Below are 18,543 nucleotides of genomic sequence, written 5' to 3'. Positions count from 1 at the left end.
AGCACTGCCATGGCTATTTGCTAAACTTGATGCAGTGAGCGTGTTTACTCCCCGAGAGAAGCTGGCCTTGTTTGTGCAGTTTCTAGACACATGTATAGTGATGTGCAACATGGGCAAACTCAGCCACGCAGCGGGATCTGAATTTTTTAGCAAACCTCCGCAAACTCCGCTGGTGGGGTGGAGTTCACTGCCCAGCCCGAATCCCCATTCTTGTAAAAAATATACAGTATCAATCCACAGAAAATACTATCTTCAAACATAATGTAACAGTATATTAAAACTATGCAAAACACATAACATAACATTATATAAAATAACAATACAGTACTACTAAACACAGACTAGGCCTAACAGAACACAATTAAACAAAATGGCACAAAGTACAAGTAAAAAACCCAAGAAGTGGAGACCTACACTACGACTGCCTTTAATTAGTTCTACCTACATCCCACCTACCTCAAAAACCCTATTTAAAACCTTTAAAAAGTCGTACCTTATTCACCCAGCGGCAGTACTTTATTGTGACACACTACCAGGATAACCATTAAAAAATGGCACAAATAAACTACAAAAGTGAAGTGAGCAGAAAAAATGGCAGTTAAATGAAAATGAAAAAAATAATATTTCAATGTAGAAAGCAATGAGCAAAATGAAAAGGTTTAAAAAATGTGTACAAAAAGTGCAACATTTTTATAAAATATCTCAATAAAGGTTGCATATTAGAATTACTATATAAATAAATATTGTAGCATTATTTATAATGTACTTAAAAATTATATGAAAGATACAAAAAATGATACTGGGTAAATGTATATATTTAATTAATAAGAGTGTACCATACTTGAAAAAAATATGTGAAACAATGTTCTAAAATAATATAAAACATTTTTAATTTGACAAAAGGTATTACAATGTATTTTTTTCATATGCATGCACATGTCTATGTAATAGAAAATGTATACATATACAGTGAATAAATGTTGGGAAAGAATGACAAATTATGCCATGTACCTTTATTATTAAAGTAAGAGGCAAATAAATATGTGAAAAATGGAATACCCACTCCAATATAAACAATTTGTGGAAGATGTTGGGTACTAAGGGCCCTATGTGATTACGTGTGGTGGTCTGAACACCACCTCCACTAGTCTGGGCACTGTATTTCAAGTCTGGAGGTCAGACCACACAGGACTGCCGCGGCTGCCAGAATCTAGGATCCCGAAGCGGTGGAGCAACAGAAAGGGGGAGGAGTGTGCTGGGGGTGTCACAGCGGCAATGGAGAGCTTATTCAGAGTTGCATTTCCCCCGCTCATTTCAATGCAGTGAGCCTGCCATTCAAAGGGTGGCACAGATACAACCAAGGAGCACTATCAGGGCTACCTGCTGCTTCTGGGCCTGAGGGTGCATGCATTGGAGCACATGTTGTGCCCCCTGGAATTGCAGTTCCAGTCCTGCACGGTGTGGCATGTGTGACATGGTGCATGCCACACTATGCAGAAATATGCTCCAGGCACTGTCATGACAGTGGTCTGCTGTTAAGGGGCTCCTATAAGCCTGCATGAGACCTCCGCAGCACTGCCCACGCACCTTGGATTCCACTCTGAATACAAAATGGAGGTGCACCACAGGCTTGGTGGTCCTCCTGCCAGAGCAGCAGTGGCGGTGCAACAGGAGAACAGACAAACTCGCAATAAGGCCCTAAATGTGTGACATTTACAATTTCCACTCCCATCTAAACCATTCAGGTGAAGGAGTTGGACACTAAATGGGTTACGTTTATTATTTCCACTTCAATCTAAACCATTTAGATGAATGAATTCGACAAGAAAAGTGTAACATTTACTATATCCACTCAAATCTAAGTCATTTAGGGGACAGCGTTGGACATGAAAGGTTTAAGATTTATTATTCTCACTCCAATCTAAACTACTTAGAGGATGGTGTTGAACACTAAAGATTTACTTATTCAACTTCAGTCTAACCACTCAGGGGAAGGCCGTGGACACGAAAGGAGTACGATGTACTGTTCCCACTCCAATCAAAATGGAAAATAATTCCATTTAGGGGAAGGTGTTGGACATTAAAGGGGTAGTATTAACTGTTCCCTTTCAAACCTAAACCACTTAGGGGAAAGGGCTGGACACTCAATGAGTAGAATTTACTACATCCACTCAAACCTAAACCAGTTAGAGGTAGGTGTTGGACCTTAAATCAGTCAAATTTACTATCACCACTTCAATCTAAACCATATAGGGAAAGCGCTGAATACTAAAGTGGTAACATTTACTATTCCAACTCCAACCCAGGCCATTTCAGCGAAGGTATTTAAGAGTAAAGGAGTGAAATTACGTTTACCTACTCCGACTTAATAAATCTTTTCAATATAATTAACAGTAAAAAATATTAAAACTTATAAAAAGTTAGGAAAATGCCATGTTAAAAAATGTAAAATATTGTTAATATTTATAATAAATATATTGATATGTACTACATATTAGTACACATGACTAAACAACATACATTAAACATAAATTATATATTTAAAATGAAAATTATTGATTTGATTACATATATAATATTTACCCATACAGATTTACACATATAATTGCTCTTATTTAATAGAGTACATAAATAATCAAAATACTAACAAATTGATTTGAAAACAATTAAATAAATATAAATAAATATACACATTACTTTGTTCAATAATTAAATATTATACCATAACCCATACTACTATGTATTAAGTATATAATAGAAAACTAAAATGTCATTTTATGCAATAAAACCACTTGCAAAAAAATAAGGTAATCATATAAAAATGTAAAAGACAATTAATTCCTGTTGGACTTTGGTCCTTAGGGCAGGTTCACCCCTAAACTTTTTGCTTTAAATGGTGACCTGGCAATGTTGATTTTTGGGATTCTGCGCACTTTCACTGTGTCCCAGTGGAAAGTGCGTGCGCACTCTGAGTGCATGTGCTGAGCTAGGCCTGCCCGCCCATAGGAATGCATGGGGAATGTATGTGTCCCTGGTAGTTCCTGATGCATGGGGTGTACAGGCTTGAGTCTGGTATGTGTGAACTCGTGGGAATGAATGCTGCGCAACGGTATGTGCGGCTTGTATGTGTCTAGTGGGGAAGTATAATTTCTAGACATGGCTGTACGTGTGCAGTGAGGGTGCTGGCGTGTGATTGGCTGGAGCTGGCTGGCATGCCAGGCTCCAGGAAGTCTGGGTGGGTCTGCCCGGTGGTGAGTGGGAGATTAGCATGAGTGATGTGTGGGAGGAGTGTACCTGTGTCCTGGATGGGCTGGGTTTTCCCCACACAATGCTGGCTCCGCCCCCCTGTGGTGTGTCTAATGACCCAAGCCCTGCCAGTGAATAGAGAGGGTGGCTGAGGTAAACAGAGTACTCAAGAACCAGCTGCGACTGGTTCCGCCCCCACTCTGCACCTTCAGACAAAGGGAAATGCTGTATAAAAATGGGGCTGTGTCCCCACAGTTTTTTGTTCTGCTTTTGGATCCTGCCAGAGGGGGCTGTTGCTGCTACTGGGGCCAGGAGGACCGCCACTTGGGGTGTCTCCCTGCCTGGAGACCCAGTGTGCTGGCTCTGGCCCAGCCTTGCCCCCCTGCCTGCCTCCAGCGCCTGCTGGAGCTTGTGCTGTGCCTGCAGCACTGAGAGCGCTGCTCTCTGCCCTTCAGCGCTGGGGAGCGCTGGAATCCCTGGGCTAGCGCTTGAGAGCGCTGCATTTGGCCCGGTGGCGCTTGGGAGCGCCTTTTCTTAGAGGCTAGCGCAGCTAGCGCTTTAAGAGCCAGCCGGTGCCCACCCGGCATCAGCCCGAAATTGCGGTGCCTAGCGAGTGCCTACCTCGCTTTATATTTGCTTTGGCGGCGCGGGTGCCACCCCGCTCCTTGCCGCTTTGTTTGCCCGTGATTTATGTGGATCACGAGGGAGCCCACTCCTCGGATCATGGGAGCCCGCCTGCCTGCCTAAAAGCGAGCCGCCGCGCTGCCCGCGGCGACCCGGAAGTCCCGCCTCCCTACCCCCAGGGCCGCGCTGCCATTGGCAGCCCCGGAGGAAGTCAGGCGGATGGCTGCGTGACGAGGCCAGGCGGGAGACAGAGTAAGCAGCCGGCCGCGTCATAGCCCGGCCGCGCTGGGATTGGCCCAGGCGGTCGAGCCCCCCCTGCCGCGTCATCGGAGGAGCGGAGGGACAGGAGACGCAGGAAGCAGCCTACAGCATCTCGGCGAGGCTCCAGAGTGAGGGGGAGCCCCGCCCGCGGCCCCTGCAGCGCCGCCCAGAGAGGAGCAGCGCGAGAGGAGCCGTCCTGCAGCAGCCAGAGCCAGTGAGTGTTGCCAGAAGCGAAGGGAGGGGCGCCGGGACACGCTGTCGGTGTCCGCCCCCCCCTGCCCCATCAGCAGCGCGACCTCGCGCCCTTGCGTTTAGAGCCAGAGAGGCTCTTAGGGGGCATCCCTGGGCAATTCGAGTCCCCAAGAGGGGGACTCCAACCCGAGCCAGAGAGGCTCTTGCTGCCATTTGTCGTCCTGAGTCCCCAGAGGGGGGGACTCACCCCAGAAGTGCCCCACGTGCTCGAGGGTCCCCCGTGAGGGGCCCCCACAGCCCAGCGAGGCTGCACCTTTGTTGTTGGAGCCCAGAGAGGGTTCCAAGGTGGCATTTGTTTGTTGGTGCCACGAGGCTCCAGGCGCTATTTGTTGAGGAGCCCAGAGAGGCTCCTGGGGCCCAATGGTTCTGGAAGGAAACGCCTGAGAGAGGCTCTGGTGCCCATATTCGTTTGGAGAGCCCTGAGAGGCTCTGAAGCCCCATTTCTTGTCCAGGAGCCCAGAGAGGCCCCACAGTGCCACAGTGGTGGTTCTTGAGCCAGAGAGGCTCCAACGTTGCCCAGACTTTCCCTGCACCAGTTGCCCAGCACTTTGTGGGCAACTGCGACGTTTAGGCCCTGACATTGGGACACAGGGACTGTCACAGGTGGTGACTGATCTAAGTTTTGCGCAATGTTATTGTTACACCTCTGAATGTATTGTGATGCATCATGTGTTTTCCTCCCTTACACCTCTGAATGAATGTTATGCATTGCATCATGTGTTATGTGCTTCCACCCCCACAGGTATTGTGATGTGTAGGTGGTTGTTTTCTCCCTAGTACAGGTGGTGCTAGTGAGGTCCTGGTTACCAGTGATTACTGGTTGTGTGCTATTTTGTGCTATATTCTATGTACTAAGTGCTATTTCTGAAAGTGCTACTTCTGATTCCTGACAGTGGCCCAGGTGGCCCTGTCTTGTAATAATCCCTTGTAAATTCTGCCCGTGCCTCTGGCACATTGTAAAGTGTGTGTTTTATCTAATGTGTTTTGGTGTAATACAAAGGCTATTTTTATATAACCTTGTGTGGAGTTTCCTTTGTGGTGGGCCTTTGGTTGTTGTTGCTGGGGTGCGTGCGCAAATACTTAACTTACATCGCCTCCAAGTTTAGCCTTGCTGCTCGCGCCACGTTACCTAGAGGGTGAGTAGGGGTTATCTTGGCGTGTAACTCCCTTGCCCTGACTTGGGAGTGGTGGTCTCTGACTGACTTTGGCGAAAGCCCTGGCCAGCCGGGGATCCCATTTCCAACAATTCCTTTCTGTGTTTTTCAATTAATTCGAGAAAAATCTCCACACACAGTATAAGAAACCATCAACCCTATCCCTCTGACCTCTGTGTTCGCCATCTCGATGGATCTGATCTGATCCATCGAGACAGCAAACACAGAGGTCAGAGGGATACGAGTGCAGACAAAGGTGCCCAATACAACATTGAACCACCTGTATAGGGGTCTTTGGATTACGACTCACCTGGTAAGAATGCCCCAGCCAATATGATCCCCATACCATCTGTATTAAGAAAAGATAATCGAATGGTCTGAATAGAAAAGGGGCAATTTAAATAATCCCAACATATAAAAAATCGCCGGAGAATTTGAAAGTAAACTCCTAAACAGAGGATCCAAATTGATTAAGAAGATCTTATTCACGAGAGGGAAAAGCCACATGAAAAAGGCATTTGATATGGAAGATGTCATGTTTTTAACTGTTCTGTCCTGAGGAAGGTTTTCACAGAGTCATAATAAAGACACCGAAACGCGTCGACCTAAGGACTTATAAAGATTTTTAATACAATATTGGTTTTGTGATTTTAAGTTGTATTCTTTCGGTATAGTAGTATTGTATACTGGTTTTTTTTTTGGTTTTTTTCTTTAACATCGTTTTCATTGCAGAACCAAATCTTACAGATATCATACTTTCATGAGCACTTTACATTACCATAAACAATTCTAATTATTAGCTCGGGTGATCCGTCTACACAGACTATGGGCCCACAACCCGGAGGTCGGGAGGCGTCAAATAGTTTTTCACCCCTCACATCAGCCTCCGAGCATGTTTATTTATTTATTTATTTATTTATGTATTAATAACATTTATAGAGCGCGAACAAATGCCCATGGGCGTCTCGGCGCTAGTATATCTGCATGTATTTACTCCTAGAGGAGGAGTGGATCTAAATTTACTGGTCAAACAGCCAGGTCTTTAACTGCTTGCGGAAGGACCAAAGTGAGGGGCTTGTTTTTATTGAATGGGGCAGAGTGTTCCATAGTTTCGGGGCTGATACCAGGAACCTTCTATCCCCCCCAAGCAACCGATTTAGTACGGGGAACCGTTAGGTCATTTAGAGTAGAAGAACGTAACGATCTAGGGGGACAGTAAGGAATCAGGTTTTGAGTAAGAAATGCACAAACTTGTTTGTGCAGAGCCTTATATACAATACAAAGGGTTTTGAACTTAATCCTATTTCTGATAGGCAGCCAGTGTAGGTATCTAATAGTTTCTGTAGCGGACTTATATTTAGGAATTCTGCCTAGGAGTCTAGCAGCTGAATTCTGGATGACTTGCATTTTATTAACGACCCTTGCTTGTGCATTCGTGAACAAAGCGTTACAGTAGTCCAAGGTGGACAATACTAGAGACGTCACCAAGGTTTTGCCGGCCGTTTCGGGCAGGAAGGGGAGGATTTTCTTTATGAGTCGCAGTTTATGGAAGGCGGAAGAAGTAATTTGATTGGCATGTGGGAGAAAATTGAGGCGGTCATCGAAGATCACTCCCAAGTTCCTCACTTTGCTGGCAGGTTTGGGGGGGTCCAAAGGACGAGGGCCACCAAACAGAGGACCATTCTGGCGTCAGTTGTCCGAAGATGACGACTTCCGTCTTGTCGGAATTACATTTTAGACAATTGGTGACCATCAAGTCCCCAATTGCCAACATGCCCTCTTTGAAGTCATCGGCTATTTTATGGCCGTTCTTTTTAATGGCCAGGACCAGCTGCGTGTCGTCCGCATAGGAGGTAAGGCTCGTCCCATGAGCTCAAATGATGTTAGCTAGGTCCGACACATAGATGTTAAAAAGTGTTGGACTTATGGATGAGCCTTGTGGTACCCCACATGGCAGAGACAGGTTGGACGATTGAAAGGAGCCCAGTGTAACAGCCTGAGTCCTATCGGCCAGAAAAGATGCTAGCAGTTTCTTGGCTGTATGTTGGACGCCCATGTTTTCGACACGGTCGATCAGAATAGCGTGATCGACCGTGTTGAAGGCGGCCGACAAATCTAGCAGTATTAATACTGCTGTTCCCCCAACATCTCGGATGGATCTGATGTTGCCTGCGGCTTTAATTAGGGCCGTCTCCATACCGTGAAATCGGCGGAAGCCAAATTGGGTCTCATCGAGTAGATGGTGTTCCTCTATGAAAGCAGACAGTTGTTGTGTTTTCAGACTGGAACTATCGATGTCATTCCAAGCCAGGAACGGTCGACGGGGGTTAGAAGATAATATGGGGGAACCAGAGTCGTGGACAGTCAGAGAAGCCAAGATAACATGGTGATCCGACCAGGTAAGGGGAAGGATTTGGGATATGTGAATTTCATCTAGGTTGGAAAAAATGCCGTCCAGTGTCTGCCCTCCGTCGTGCGTAGGAGAGTTGACCATTAAGGGGAGACCGAAGGTTATAATATCCGCTATAAAGGATAAAGTATCCCTATCCTCTATTTTATCTAAGTGAAAGTTAAAGTCACCGAGGACTGTTAAAGAGTTTTCAAGGGCCGATGATTCCAAGATGGAGCTGAAGTTGGAGATAAAACCTGCTCTTGGTCCCGGTGGTCGGTACAAGAGGATCCCTCTAAAATTGTAAGAGGGAGATAACTTGATGGTGAATTGTAGGGCTTCACAATAAGGTGACGCGATAGCGTTAGTTCTTACGATAAATGAGTCACGGGCGATAATTGCTACTCCGCCACCTTTTTTACGCTGTCTATCAAGTCTGTGGATGGAGAAACCTCTTGGGACTGCTATCACTAGATCTGGGTCGGAGGAATTGTCCATCCAGGTTTCAGTCATGAATAGTATATCCAATTTACTGTTCTCTATGAGGTCTGCTATGTCCTGTCGGTGTTTACTGAGCGAGCGGACATTAGAGAGGGCTATTGAAATAGTGCTAGATGTATTTTTATTGATACCGGAGGATGTTTTAATAAGGAAAGGCATTGGTGTCTTACAATGAAAACAGGACTGGGCGAAATTACCAGGAAGGGATACTGGATCGAATAATTGGCATTCCTGATAGTTGTGACGACGCATCTCTCGGAGCCTAGTCGTCGAATAGGTTAGTCGTGAGGCTAGGTCAAGGGGGCCAGGGGTGGTGGCCCTAGGCCCGGTCCAGGCGTGGACGGGCGCAGACGGGCTTGTCTTTGGCGCGCCCGCTGCGCCCGCCCGCTGCGCGGACGGGGAGGTCTAGTATTTTTATACATGTATGTGAGGAGGTTGGAGGAGGGTGGGAGGGCTCGAACAACTACACCGCCAGCCTTACCCTCAGCAAGATGGCGGCTGAGGAGGGTCGAGTGAGGTGACAGCGCCTGGTAACAGCAGCGCTGTGGCAGGGCAAGTCGGTCAACAGCCTCGGAGCGACGCAAGTCTCGCGCCGAGGTAGGGGCGATATTTTAAAAAGTACTGGCTAAAATATTTACAATTCTTAAAAGTACGTTATTCTTTATTCAATAACGAGCAAACAATCAATTTTAAGGTAGAGCAGAGAATAGAGCAGAGATCCCCCCGCTTCCGCCTCAGGGGAGAAAATACGCAAATATCGCGGTGGACTAAAGACACACCCTTAAGTATCCTGGGAGGGCGGGAGGGCTCGAACAACTACACCGCCAGCCTTACCCTCAGCAAGATGGCGGCTGAGGAGGGTCGAGTGAGGTGACAGCGTCTGGTAACAGCAGCGCTGTGGCAGGGCAAATCGGTCAACAGCCTCGGAGCCACGCAAGTCTTGCGCCGAGGTAGGGGCGATATTTTAAAAAGTACTGGCTAAAATATTTACAATTCTTAAAAGTACGTTATTCTTTATTCAATAACGAGCAAACAATCAATTTTAAGGTAGAGCAGAGAATAGAGCAGAGATCCCCCGGCTTCCGCCTCAGGGGAGAAAATACGCAAATATGTTAAATCCTTGTGCTATAATGTCTGCAGTCCGCTTTTACATTTTTCTCCCCTCCCCCTCCCTAAACCTCTCCTCTTCCCAAACTTCCCAACTCCCTCCTCCCCCCCCATTTTTCTCCCATTGCCTACGCCTGGATTCGCAATTAGTGTACGTGTATGACCGCTGTCAGGAGTAACATGTTATTCACAAAGAGTGTGTGCCTGGTGTGCCAGTGGGATCTTCAGTTTCTGAGTCAGCGTGTTCCTCCTCTTCCTCCCCTGTACCATCTCGAAGCGCTTGCACTAGTGCCTCCCATGCTGTCGCCCTTTCTAGCGCCCTTTCATCAGCATTGCGTCGGGCTAATTGATATCTAAGTGTGCTTTCGCTAGCCGCCCATTTAAGACATTCATTATACCACCGTTTATATGCGGGTCCTTTTTTTTACTTCCAATTCCTAGTAATTTCTCTTTTAGCCAGTATCAATCCCATATCTATAAACTTACTAGTTATCTTATTCTTGGATGTGTGTGGAAACCAGTGCAGCACTCCTACCGCCTTAGTGTAGTGCAGCTCCCTATCCGTTGTGTTATTCAATGTCTCTCCAATCTCCTGCCAGTAGTCCCGTAAATGCGGGCAATCCCATAGCATATGTCCCAAATCCGCCTCCGCTATGTTGCATCTGGGGCAAGCTGCACTGTCCACTCCAAAATATTTCCCAATTTTCCCCGGAGTGAGGTAGGCCCTATGGATGATATAGAAATGTATCAATTGAAATCTTGCATTTCTCGTGCTCTTCCTTGCTCGTTTCAGCAGTTGCGCCCAAGTAGTGTCAGGAATCTCCATCTGGAGATCCAGTTCCCACTTGGCCTTCAGCGTTAGCAGTGGCTTTAACGTTTCTCGTAGCATTCTAGAGTAAAGGCAGGTCACTGCTTTATAGGTGCCGGCCGCCATATGCAGGCGCTGCCACAGTGGCACCCCTGAGCATATTACAAGCTGCCTTTCCACCGCCCAATTCATCACAGTAAGCCTGCCATGAAAAGAGTAGCAGAGAGGCACCTGCCACTCCTGGTCTGTGGGCGGGGGGCATACAGAGTGGCACTTGCAGTGCCCCCATGGATTTGAAACTCCAGTTCCTGCATAGTGTGGCATGTATGCCACACCAGGCAGGAAGGTGCAGTCAGCACAATGACAGCGGCAGTCAGCATGTTAGGCAATTCTATGATCCTAACAACAGCTGCCGTCAGACCAACGCAGGCTCACCTGCCGCTTGACTCCTAGTCTGGCGGGCGCCTCACCATGATTTTGATATTCCTATGTTTTAAGAATTTACAAAATATGACATTTCAGATGCAGAACCACATTTTAGAAAATTACTACTTTTGACCATGGTGGCATCGCCAGGCCTATATTTACTGTTCTACAGCCAAGAATGATTGCAGGTGTGTAAAGCACACTCATATATTATCCCATTCTCAGTAAGTAGTTTTGAAAATCATAAGACTCACTTGTGTATCTTGGTAATACCCTGGTACATTCAGGACTTTAGAGAGTTTGATGATAAAATATCCTTGTTATAATAATCAGACTCACTTGGAATTTTTCTCAATGTTCATATAAACTGAGGTCTCACTTTGATTCTTATACTCACTTCAATGAAATCTTAAATTATGGAAGCATTCAATCTAGAGCATATTATATGAGCATAAAAAAGACATTCTCAGACACAGTTCAATTACTGAAAATATTGATATGGCTTGGATAATTCTTAGTATGACATGGAATTAAATTGTGAATTCCATATTAATTGGCCAATTATTGTATGTCAACTATCAATTATTTCTTAATCAATGTTTTAATATAGTTGTTACAACTATCCACACTTCCTCATCATTACAGCAACATAATGATTTTGCAGTAGATTTACAGCTGAATCACTAGAGGGATTGACACCAGGGAAGTAAACAAAAAGCATGTGAAGAATTTTAGCATTCACGGGTGTCACACAACTTTAGAGATTTTAAATTGATGCACAGATTGAAATTAAAATAGAAAGCAAAATTATTCAGGTTGATTTAAAACATATGTTGTACCAATAAAAGACATGCAGTTCTTTGAAATGTTTTGTAGCATTTCCTAAACCTGTACACTTACAAACAATCCATATTGTGAATTTACAATGGATTCTTTTCAAATGTGCTGAGCAGAGTATGCAAGAATTCTAGCTTCGACACCAACCTTTTCATTCTGAACCATCTAATTTCTTCTCAACATAATTTCACTACAGATGTGCAGCCATCAAACCCCTCATGAACCTTTTGATGTTGAAAATACAAAAAATCTTCTAATAATCTGCTTACCATGAATCTCCATGGTGTACTCACTAAGAAAGTCCCCCAATTTTCACAAAATGTATTCAATAATATTTTCACCATAAAACTTGCTAATCTTGTGTCTTTAAAGATTACCTTGAAATGTGCTCCACATATTTGTTTGTTTGTACAATTCCTCTTAATGAATTTTCAGCAACACTATTCATCATGTTACATACATTGTGGAGGAGGGAAACACCAACAATACATTCATTCAAGAAGTTTACTGCTAGAGGTACAAAGCAACCCACAGCTGATGAAGCTTATGGTAAGAAGACATCTTAACTCAATCATGGTTTCTATTGACCTGAAACCTTTGGAAAGGTTGATATTTAGAGGAATGCTTATCACAGTGTTAACCAATTTATGTGAGATTTCTTGGGAAGAACAGGCAGGTGGCAGTCCGGTCCAAGATGAAGTATCGCACTGTGAAGGAAGAGTTGGTGTGAATGGTAAAAAAAAGACCAACGTTTTTAGGAGGATGACTCTGGATTTGCCAGTATTTTAATCATATGCCCAAATAATCAAATCTAATACATTTTATTAGAATGACATATTTGAGGAAGAGGAATAAACGCAGAGGAAAGCTCTTACTGTTTTTTTTGCTCTCATAGAGGTAGGTTCCTCCCCAAAAAAGCCTAACACAGGTTTCGCATCAAATTCACACCCCATGATTTTTTCAAGTTTTCATTCATATGTTTTACAGAAGGTGTACATTTTGGTAATCAATGCACACAGTGTAATGTGGTGGTGGGTTAGAACTAGAATTTTATGGCTTAGTCGTAATTTGATTCAACTCACGATATATCCTTTCTATATAATGCAAAAAGTAATAGAACCATTATAACCTTGCAACCTTTTCCCTTATCTCAACAGCTTGCCGAACTTCAACTTCTTAGCATAGAGATTGCTAATACACATACGTAGAAGTAACGGATTTCATGTATGCTTTTTCTTTCTTACTCCAAAGAATAAAAAATGATATACTGCAGACAATCCAGTCCATCCTACGGATATGTAATTAACTACTTTAAAAGTTTCTAATGTTGTAACTTATGCACTTGACTTTTGCAACAAAAGATTGACTTTCTTGGCTTCGCATGACAGGTGTAACTGTAAACCCTGGGCCTAGCTGAATATGTAATGCATTTAAGGGGAATATTTGTAATGAAAAGTTTTGTGATGGGATTTGTTGAAATTTGTATAGATGGGCGACTGAGCATATCATTTGTGGACTTGGCCTTTATTGTGTAGCATTTCTTCAATTCTGCTGACTTTACTCTCACAAGGGAATGCCAACTTTATGAAAATTAGCCTGATCCCAGCTCATATAGTGGTGATATGGCTTCGACACTAATGTATCCAATTTTTTACAATTAAGATCTCATGGAAATAACCAAAAAACCTAGCTGCTCAATCACTTGATTGATTACACTGTAGGTTACCTACCCAAATGTGTTCTTGCCGATACTGTTTCCAGTTGTGCCCTGTATCGCTGAACATCACAGCGTAGCTGGTTACCCAATCTGTGCTGCCATATCTGCCCTGAGTGGCGACTGCAGTAATTTCCACTTTGTCTCCTAAATCAATCTGAAGCCATTGTTGGGTGTTGGATTCAAGTGGTGTCCAACCTCCAGTACCTGCAGAAGAAAAAGAGGTGGATGTAATTTGCAAACATCTCTACACAGCATGCACTATTTATGTTATGATTGTTTTGCTAAAATGGAAAGCGAGATCAAGGCCTCTTAAAACTTAATGTGTCTCTTCTCATGAAATGTGTCACTTTATGTCATATGTCAATTACACAAAAATGAGACAGCTGCTATGTACTTCTAACAGTAATAATATTTAATAGGTGGATCTATTTACATATTCAGAATGTTATTTGAGGGCTACATTTTTGCAACTCCGTTCTTTTCCTTGTTGCACTACAATCTTAGTGCAAACATAAAGACAACCATTTCTAAGAAAACATAATGATTTCTTTACCATTAATACTGAAATGGCGGACTCTAAACATTGCATAAATAGCATAACAACGTTATAGTGAACAATCTGTCACATTAATACAATGTCTATACAGTGACAGACAAATTGAGTATGTGCTACTCGTTTAATTATCAGCCTACTCTGGAAGAAGAAAATTTGAAATAAATGTGTTGAGAAGTTCTCTGGATACGGTTACCAGTTAAAGTGTTCTTCAATCCACCAGGTTATACAGCACAGACACATAGCTCCTGTCTTCCTAACAGCCAGTCTCCAACTCCCCTTTAATTTTTTTCCAGTAACCATGGGAGCTCCAGGAATCACATGGATCCTGTAAGTACCATGGTTCCACATAGCAGTACTCAACCACAATAGTTACTGTCAATATAAGACAACCCTCCCCACCACCACCCAAGGAAAACATTCTTTTTACTTATCGTGTAGTAGCTGACACTTACAAGAAAAACGCAAAAAAAACAATGGTTGGAAAATAACAGTTGTGATAGTATTAAGTGGGCATGTGATGTAGTACCCACTGTAAAAATTCATTCTAGATTTTTAACTGACTTCACTGGAGAGGAAGCTATGGTGTGTTGAGTTGGCCACTAGAAGAGTGAAAGTGGAGGGTCAAAACAACATAGGAACCTGATTACATTACCATTTGATTGTAACCATTTATCACACAAGCAGAGCTGGCAACCACCAGAAGATGTTTCATCCTTCTCACAGGATTTCTAGATTACATGTGGGACTAGCAGAATCTGGTGACCATATTTTGGAAAGACCTCATTCACAACGAAAACATAAGCAAGTGAATAGTCAGAATAATTTTACATCATCACCATTTTTGACATCTTCTCCGCAATAGTGATCAATTCTTGCAGGACCTGGCCCTTTATACAGGGTTTCCCAATACTTTTTTCTTTTTTCCTCCTATTTTTACTGACCTGCTTTGTTGGCTTTAGGACTCTGGCACTGTACTACCCGCTGATCAGTTCTAAAGCGCAGATGCTCTGTGTGTAAATTGTAATTATGATTGGCTATCCATGATTGGCATATTTGATTTACTAGCAAGCCCATAGTAAAGTGCACTGTGTTTGCTAAGGACCTGTACATCAAATGCTACCAGTGGACCTGCAGCACCAATTGTGCCGCCCACACAGGTTGTGTTTCAAATGTGTCTCAGACCTCCCACTGCAGTGTCTGCATGTGCAGTTATAAACTGCTATGTTGACCTGGTAAGTGCACACACTAGCCAAGACCTAACCTTCACTTTTCTTATATGTAAGTCACCTCTTAGATAGACCCAAGGAACCCCCTCCCCCGCCCATGGGCAGGGTGCAGTGTATGTTACAGGTGCAACATGCACTGGTGTGATTCACATGGTCTGATAGTAAAATACTGTGTATTTCATTTTCACTATTGCAAGGCCTAGCTCTACCATAGGCTATCATTTGAGGTGCCTTGTAACATTTGACACATGTAACTTTCAATTGGGAACAGATAGAGATTTGGAGTTTGGGCTCTCAATGCTTAGATTTTAATAAAGCACCTTTTGAGTAAAGGCGATTTTTAAATTGGGTGTTTGAAAATGCCACTTTTAGAGAGTGGACATTTTCTTGTTTAACCATCTTGTGTGCCACTGCCTGCTTGTGGATTCACCGTCTGGGTTTAAAGTGACAGGGGCTGTTTGTGCATTCACTTCAGACACTCACACAAAGGGAGCTGAGGTGAGCCTTGCAAATGCTGAAGAGTCATCCTAGGCTTGAGTGGTGTGAGGAGTTGCCACAAGCACCTGAATAGGCTACAGCGGTCCTGCACAATGCTGTCTCCACCCACTGTAGTGTGACTGGACCAGGAAAACAGATCTGGTTTTACTGAGCAAAGATTCCAAATGGAACAAGCACTGGCGTTGCCAATAGGTCTCGCAGTAGGAAAGTTGGAGCTATTGGTTTTGTAAATGACAAAGCCCTTTAATTTTTTTAAAAGAAAACAAAAATAAAAGGCATTGTTATTTGCAATAGCTCCAACTTTCCTACTGCGAGACCTATTGGCAACGCCAGTGCTTGTTCTCTCTTGTGGTACAGGATGAATTCATGGAAAGAAATTGTGAATTGGAGCACCTCCATCGTAGCAAAATGTCAAAAATAAAACTCAGGAGATTAACAACATCCACGAAACCAACAGAGTCCTGAAAACTGTCTGAGCCCTCAGCTCATCCTGCCTCTGAGGCGTTAAATCAGATTTTGGGGAAAAACCTTGCAAGGAAAAACACCACATAGGAAAACAGTAGCACATAATAACACAATCCTGTGTATCAAAGAACAGTACACATGAATACAATAACCTCATGTAAGGAAAACCATAGTGCATAATCCCCAAATCCTGTAGGTTAAATAACACTACACATGAATACAATTTAATATGAGGGAGGTTGGGGGTCGTGGCTTGAGCAGCCATCATGGCGGGAGTGCTCTAAGTGAGCTATGCTATTTGCCCCGTTTATCCGGTGATTATTCTATGATGAGCCCTGCTGTGTGCCCGCAGAGTCCCTTCCCGTGCTTCCTGACTGCCCTGCTGTGCCTGAAGGAGAAGGCACCACTGCGAACAGCATTGTGGCAGGTCTGGGGGCCCCATCTACAATGGCTGGGAGTTAGGCTACGGCCCGAGAGGCAAGGCTGCTGGAGCTAAGCTGCTGACATCCGGTGCTGGGGGGTGAGGAGGTGGAGCCGATTCCCGGCTGCAAACTGCAGAGTGGTGATCTAGTGGGCCATGGACTGTGATGCCCTGTGGTGCCGTGACACCCCTGCCAGCCCCCATGAAGCTGCGGGGTGGTGCGATAAGGGTGGTGGGAGCCAAGTGTGGAGCATTCGGACGCGCTGTGCTTCTACCCTCTAGTACAAACTGCCCGAGGGGCCTGACGTAGGTGGTGTTGGGGCTGCTTGTGCTGCTGTACCCATGGACACTGCATGACGCTGGGAAGCGGGCCCTTATCTTCTTGAGTGCCTTGACATTAGCTGTGCTGGTACTAGGTTGGCATGCTGACTTTAACTGGGATTGCCCACCCCACCTCCTGTGCCACTTGGCTCAAAGCAGCACCAGCCCTACTTTTATATGCACAGACCAATCCTGCGGGAAGAAAATAAAAGTGAGCGGCCGCGCTTGTGAGATAGCACGGAAAAAATGAAACTGAGGCGGCCACGGGAAAAAAAACAGAGGTAACAAACGATACGTTACAAAAGGAAACAAGCCATCTGTTATTCACTTACACGCGTATTCACAAACCATTACAGAATAAATAGGTGATTTAATGTTAGACAATGGCTAAAAAACGTTCGAGTAAAGAAGACATTTGCTATGCAAGCGAGCACTTGAAAAATACATTGCAAGCTTCCCAGGCGCAGGACTTACTTCCCGTCTTCTTGTGGAAATCTATAAATCCTATTGCCTCTGTTTCACTTCCGACTCGAAAAACATGACAGGACAAGCTTCTGTGATCTGCGACACGGAGGGGAGGGGCGGAGCGGGGAGAGGGGAGAGGTGCGACACGGCAGGCAGGGGAGGAGAGTAGGAGGAGGAGGGGGGAGGAGAGTAGGGGAGGCATGGCCTAGCGGCCGTGCGCTTCAAAGTAGATAAACAAGATTCTGTGATCTGCGACACGGCGGGCAGGGGAGGGGGCAGAGCGGGGAGAGGGTGTGAAAACAGCAGGGGCCTGGAGTGCGGCTGAGGGAACTGATGTGCACGCGCTTTTAAGCTCAATGAACATGCACATTGAGCTTAAAAGTCACGGGCACTACAAGGAATCGCCACGATTCCTTGCAAGTTAGTTAAAGAGTGGTTAAGCCGCAATAGTCTCGCAAGCTCGATGCGCATGCGCATCGACAGGCGAGACCTAAAAAGGGGTATAAGTACTAGACCTAACAACCCAGAACCTTAGATTACTTCTGGATTAAGAGGGCCCTGCCAAAAAGAAGAGCAGAAGAGCTGCCAGTAGGAATATTTCCCCTTTAGTGTGTGCTGCTTTGTTGGGTTGCAAAAAACACAGTTGATGGACAGAATGAAGAACAATGTCATACATTCACCCCAGTACAGAGATCTGGGCCTAAATGCCGGCCGAACTCCTGGATGCTACCGAGCCACCCCGAGACGCACCCACGGACCCTTCATCTGCCAGTCCTGCAAGTTCTCCTGCATCCGGACCTGCACTGCACCAGCGCCCACCAAGCAGAACACCAGCAGCAACCACCTGAAGTGCATCCTGCTCAACACCCGCTCCGTCCACAGACACGCCGTCGAGCTCTGGAACCTGCTCGACACCACAGACCCAGACGTCGCCTTCCTTACGGAAACCTGGATGAACGCCTCCTCAGCGCCCGACATCGCCATCGCCATCCCGGACGGCTACAAGATCATCCGGAGAGACCGCGTCAACCAGACAGGAGGAGGCATCGCCATCATCCACAGGAACACCATCCGCATCACGACCAACACCGACGACACCATCGCACCCGCCGAACACCTGCACTTCCAGATCCACGTCAACCCCAAGACCACCCTCAGAGGCACCCTCATCTACAGACCCCCGGGACCACGAACACAATTCAGCGAGGACATCGCCGACTTCATCAGCCCGCTCGCCCTCCCCTCAGCCGACTACATCCTCCTCGGGGA

At 45.1% G+C, this 18,543-nt stretch overlaps 1 protein-coding gene across 1 annotated transcript in view; it reads right to left on the bottom strand.

Moving 5' to 3' along the window:
- Window positions 1-18,543, bottom strand: part of LOC144824267 (contactin-associated protein-like 5) — a 1,441,011-nt gene that overhangs the window by 1,283,589 nt on the left and 138,879 nt on the right. The window contains exon 4 of the mRNA XM_078683402.1: window positions 13,336-13,526. Within this exon, the coding sequence (XP_078539528.1) occupies window positions 13,336-13,526 (191 nt within the window). The remainder of the gene's footprint in view (window positions 1-13,335; window positions 13,527-18,543) is intronic.

Source organism: Lissotriton helveticus, chromosome 3_1, assembly GCF_964261635.1.
Source record: "Lissotriton helveticus chromosome 3_1, aLisHel1.1, whole genome shotgun sequence".
NCBI lineage: Eukaryota > Metazoa > Chordata > Amphibia > Caudata > Salamandridae > Lissotriton > Lissotriton helveticus.
The sequence above is the reverse complement of the archived record's forward strand: the minus strand, read 5'-3'. Positions and strand labels throughout refer to the sequence as shown.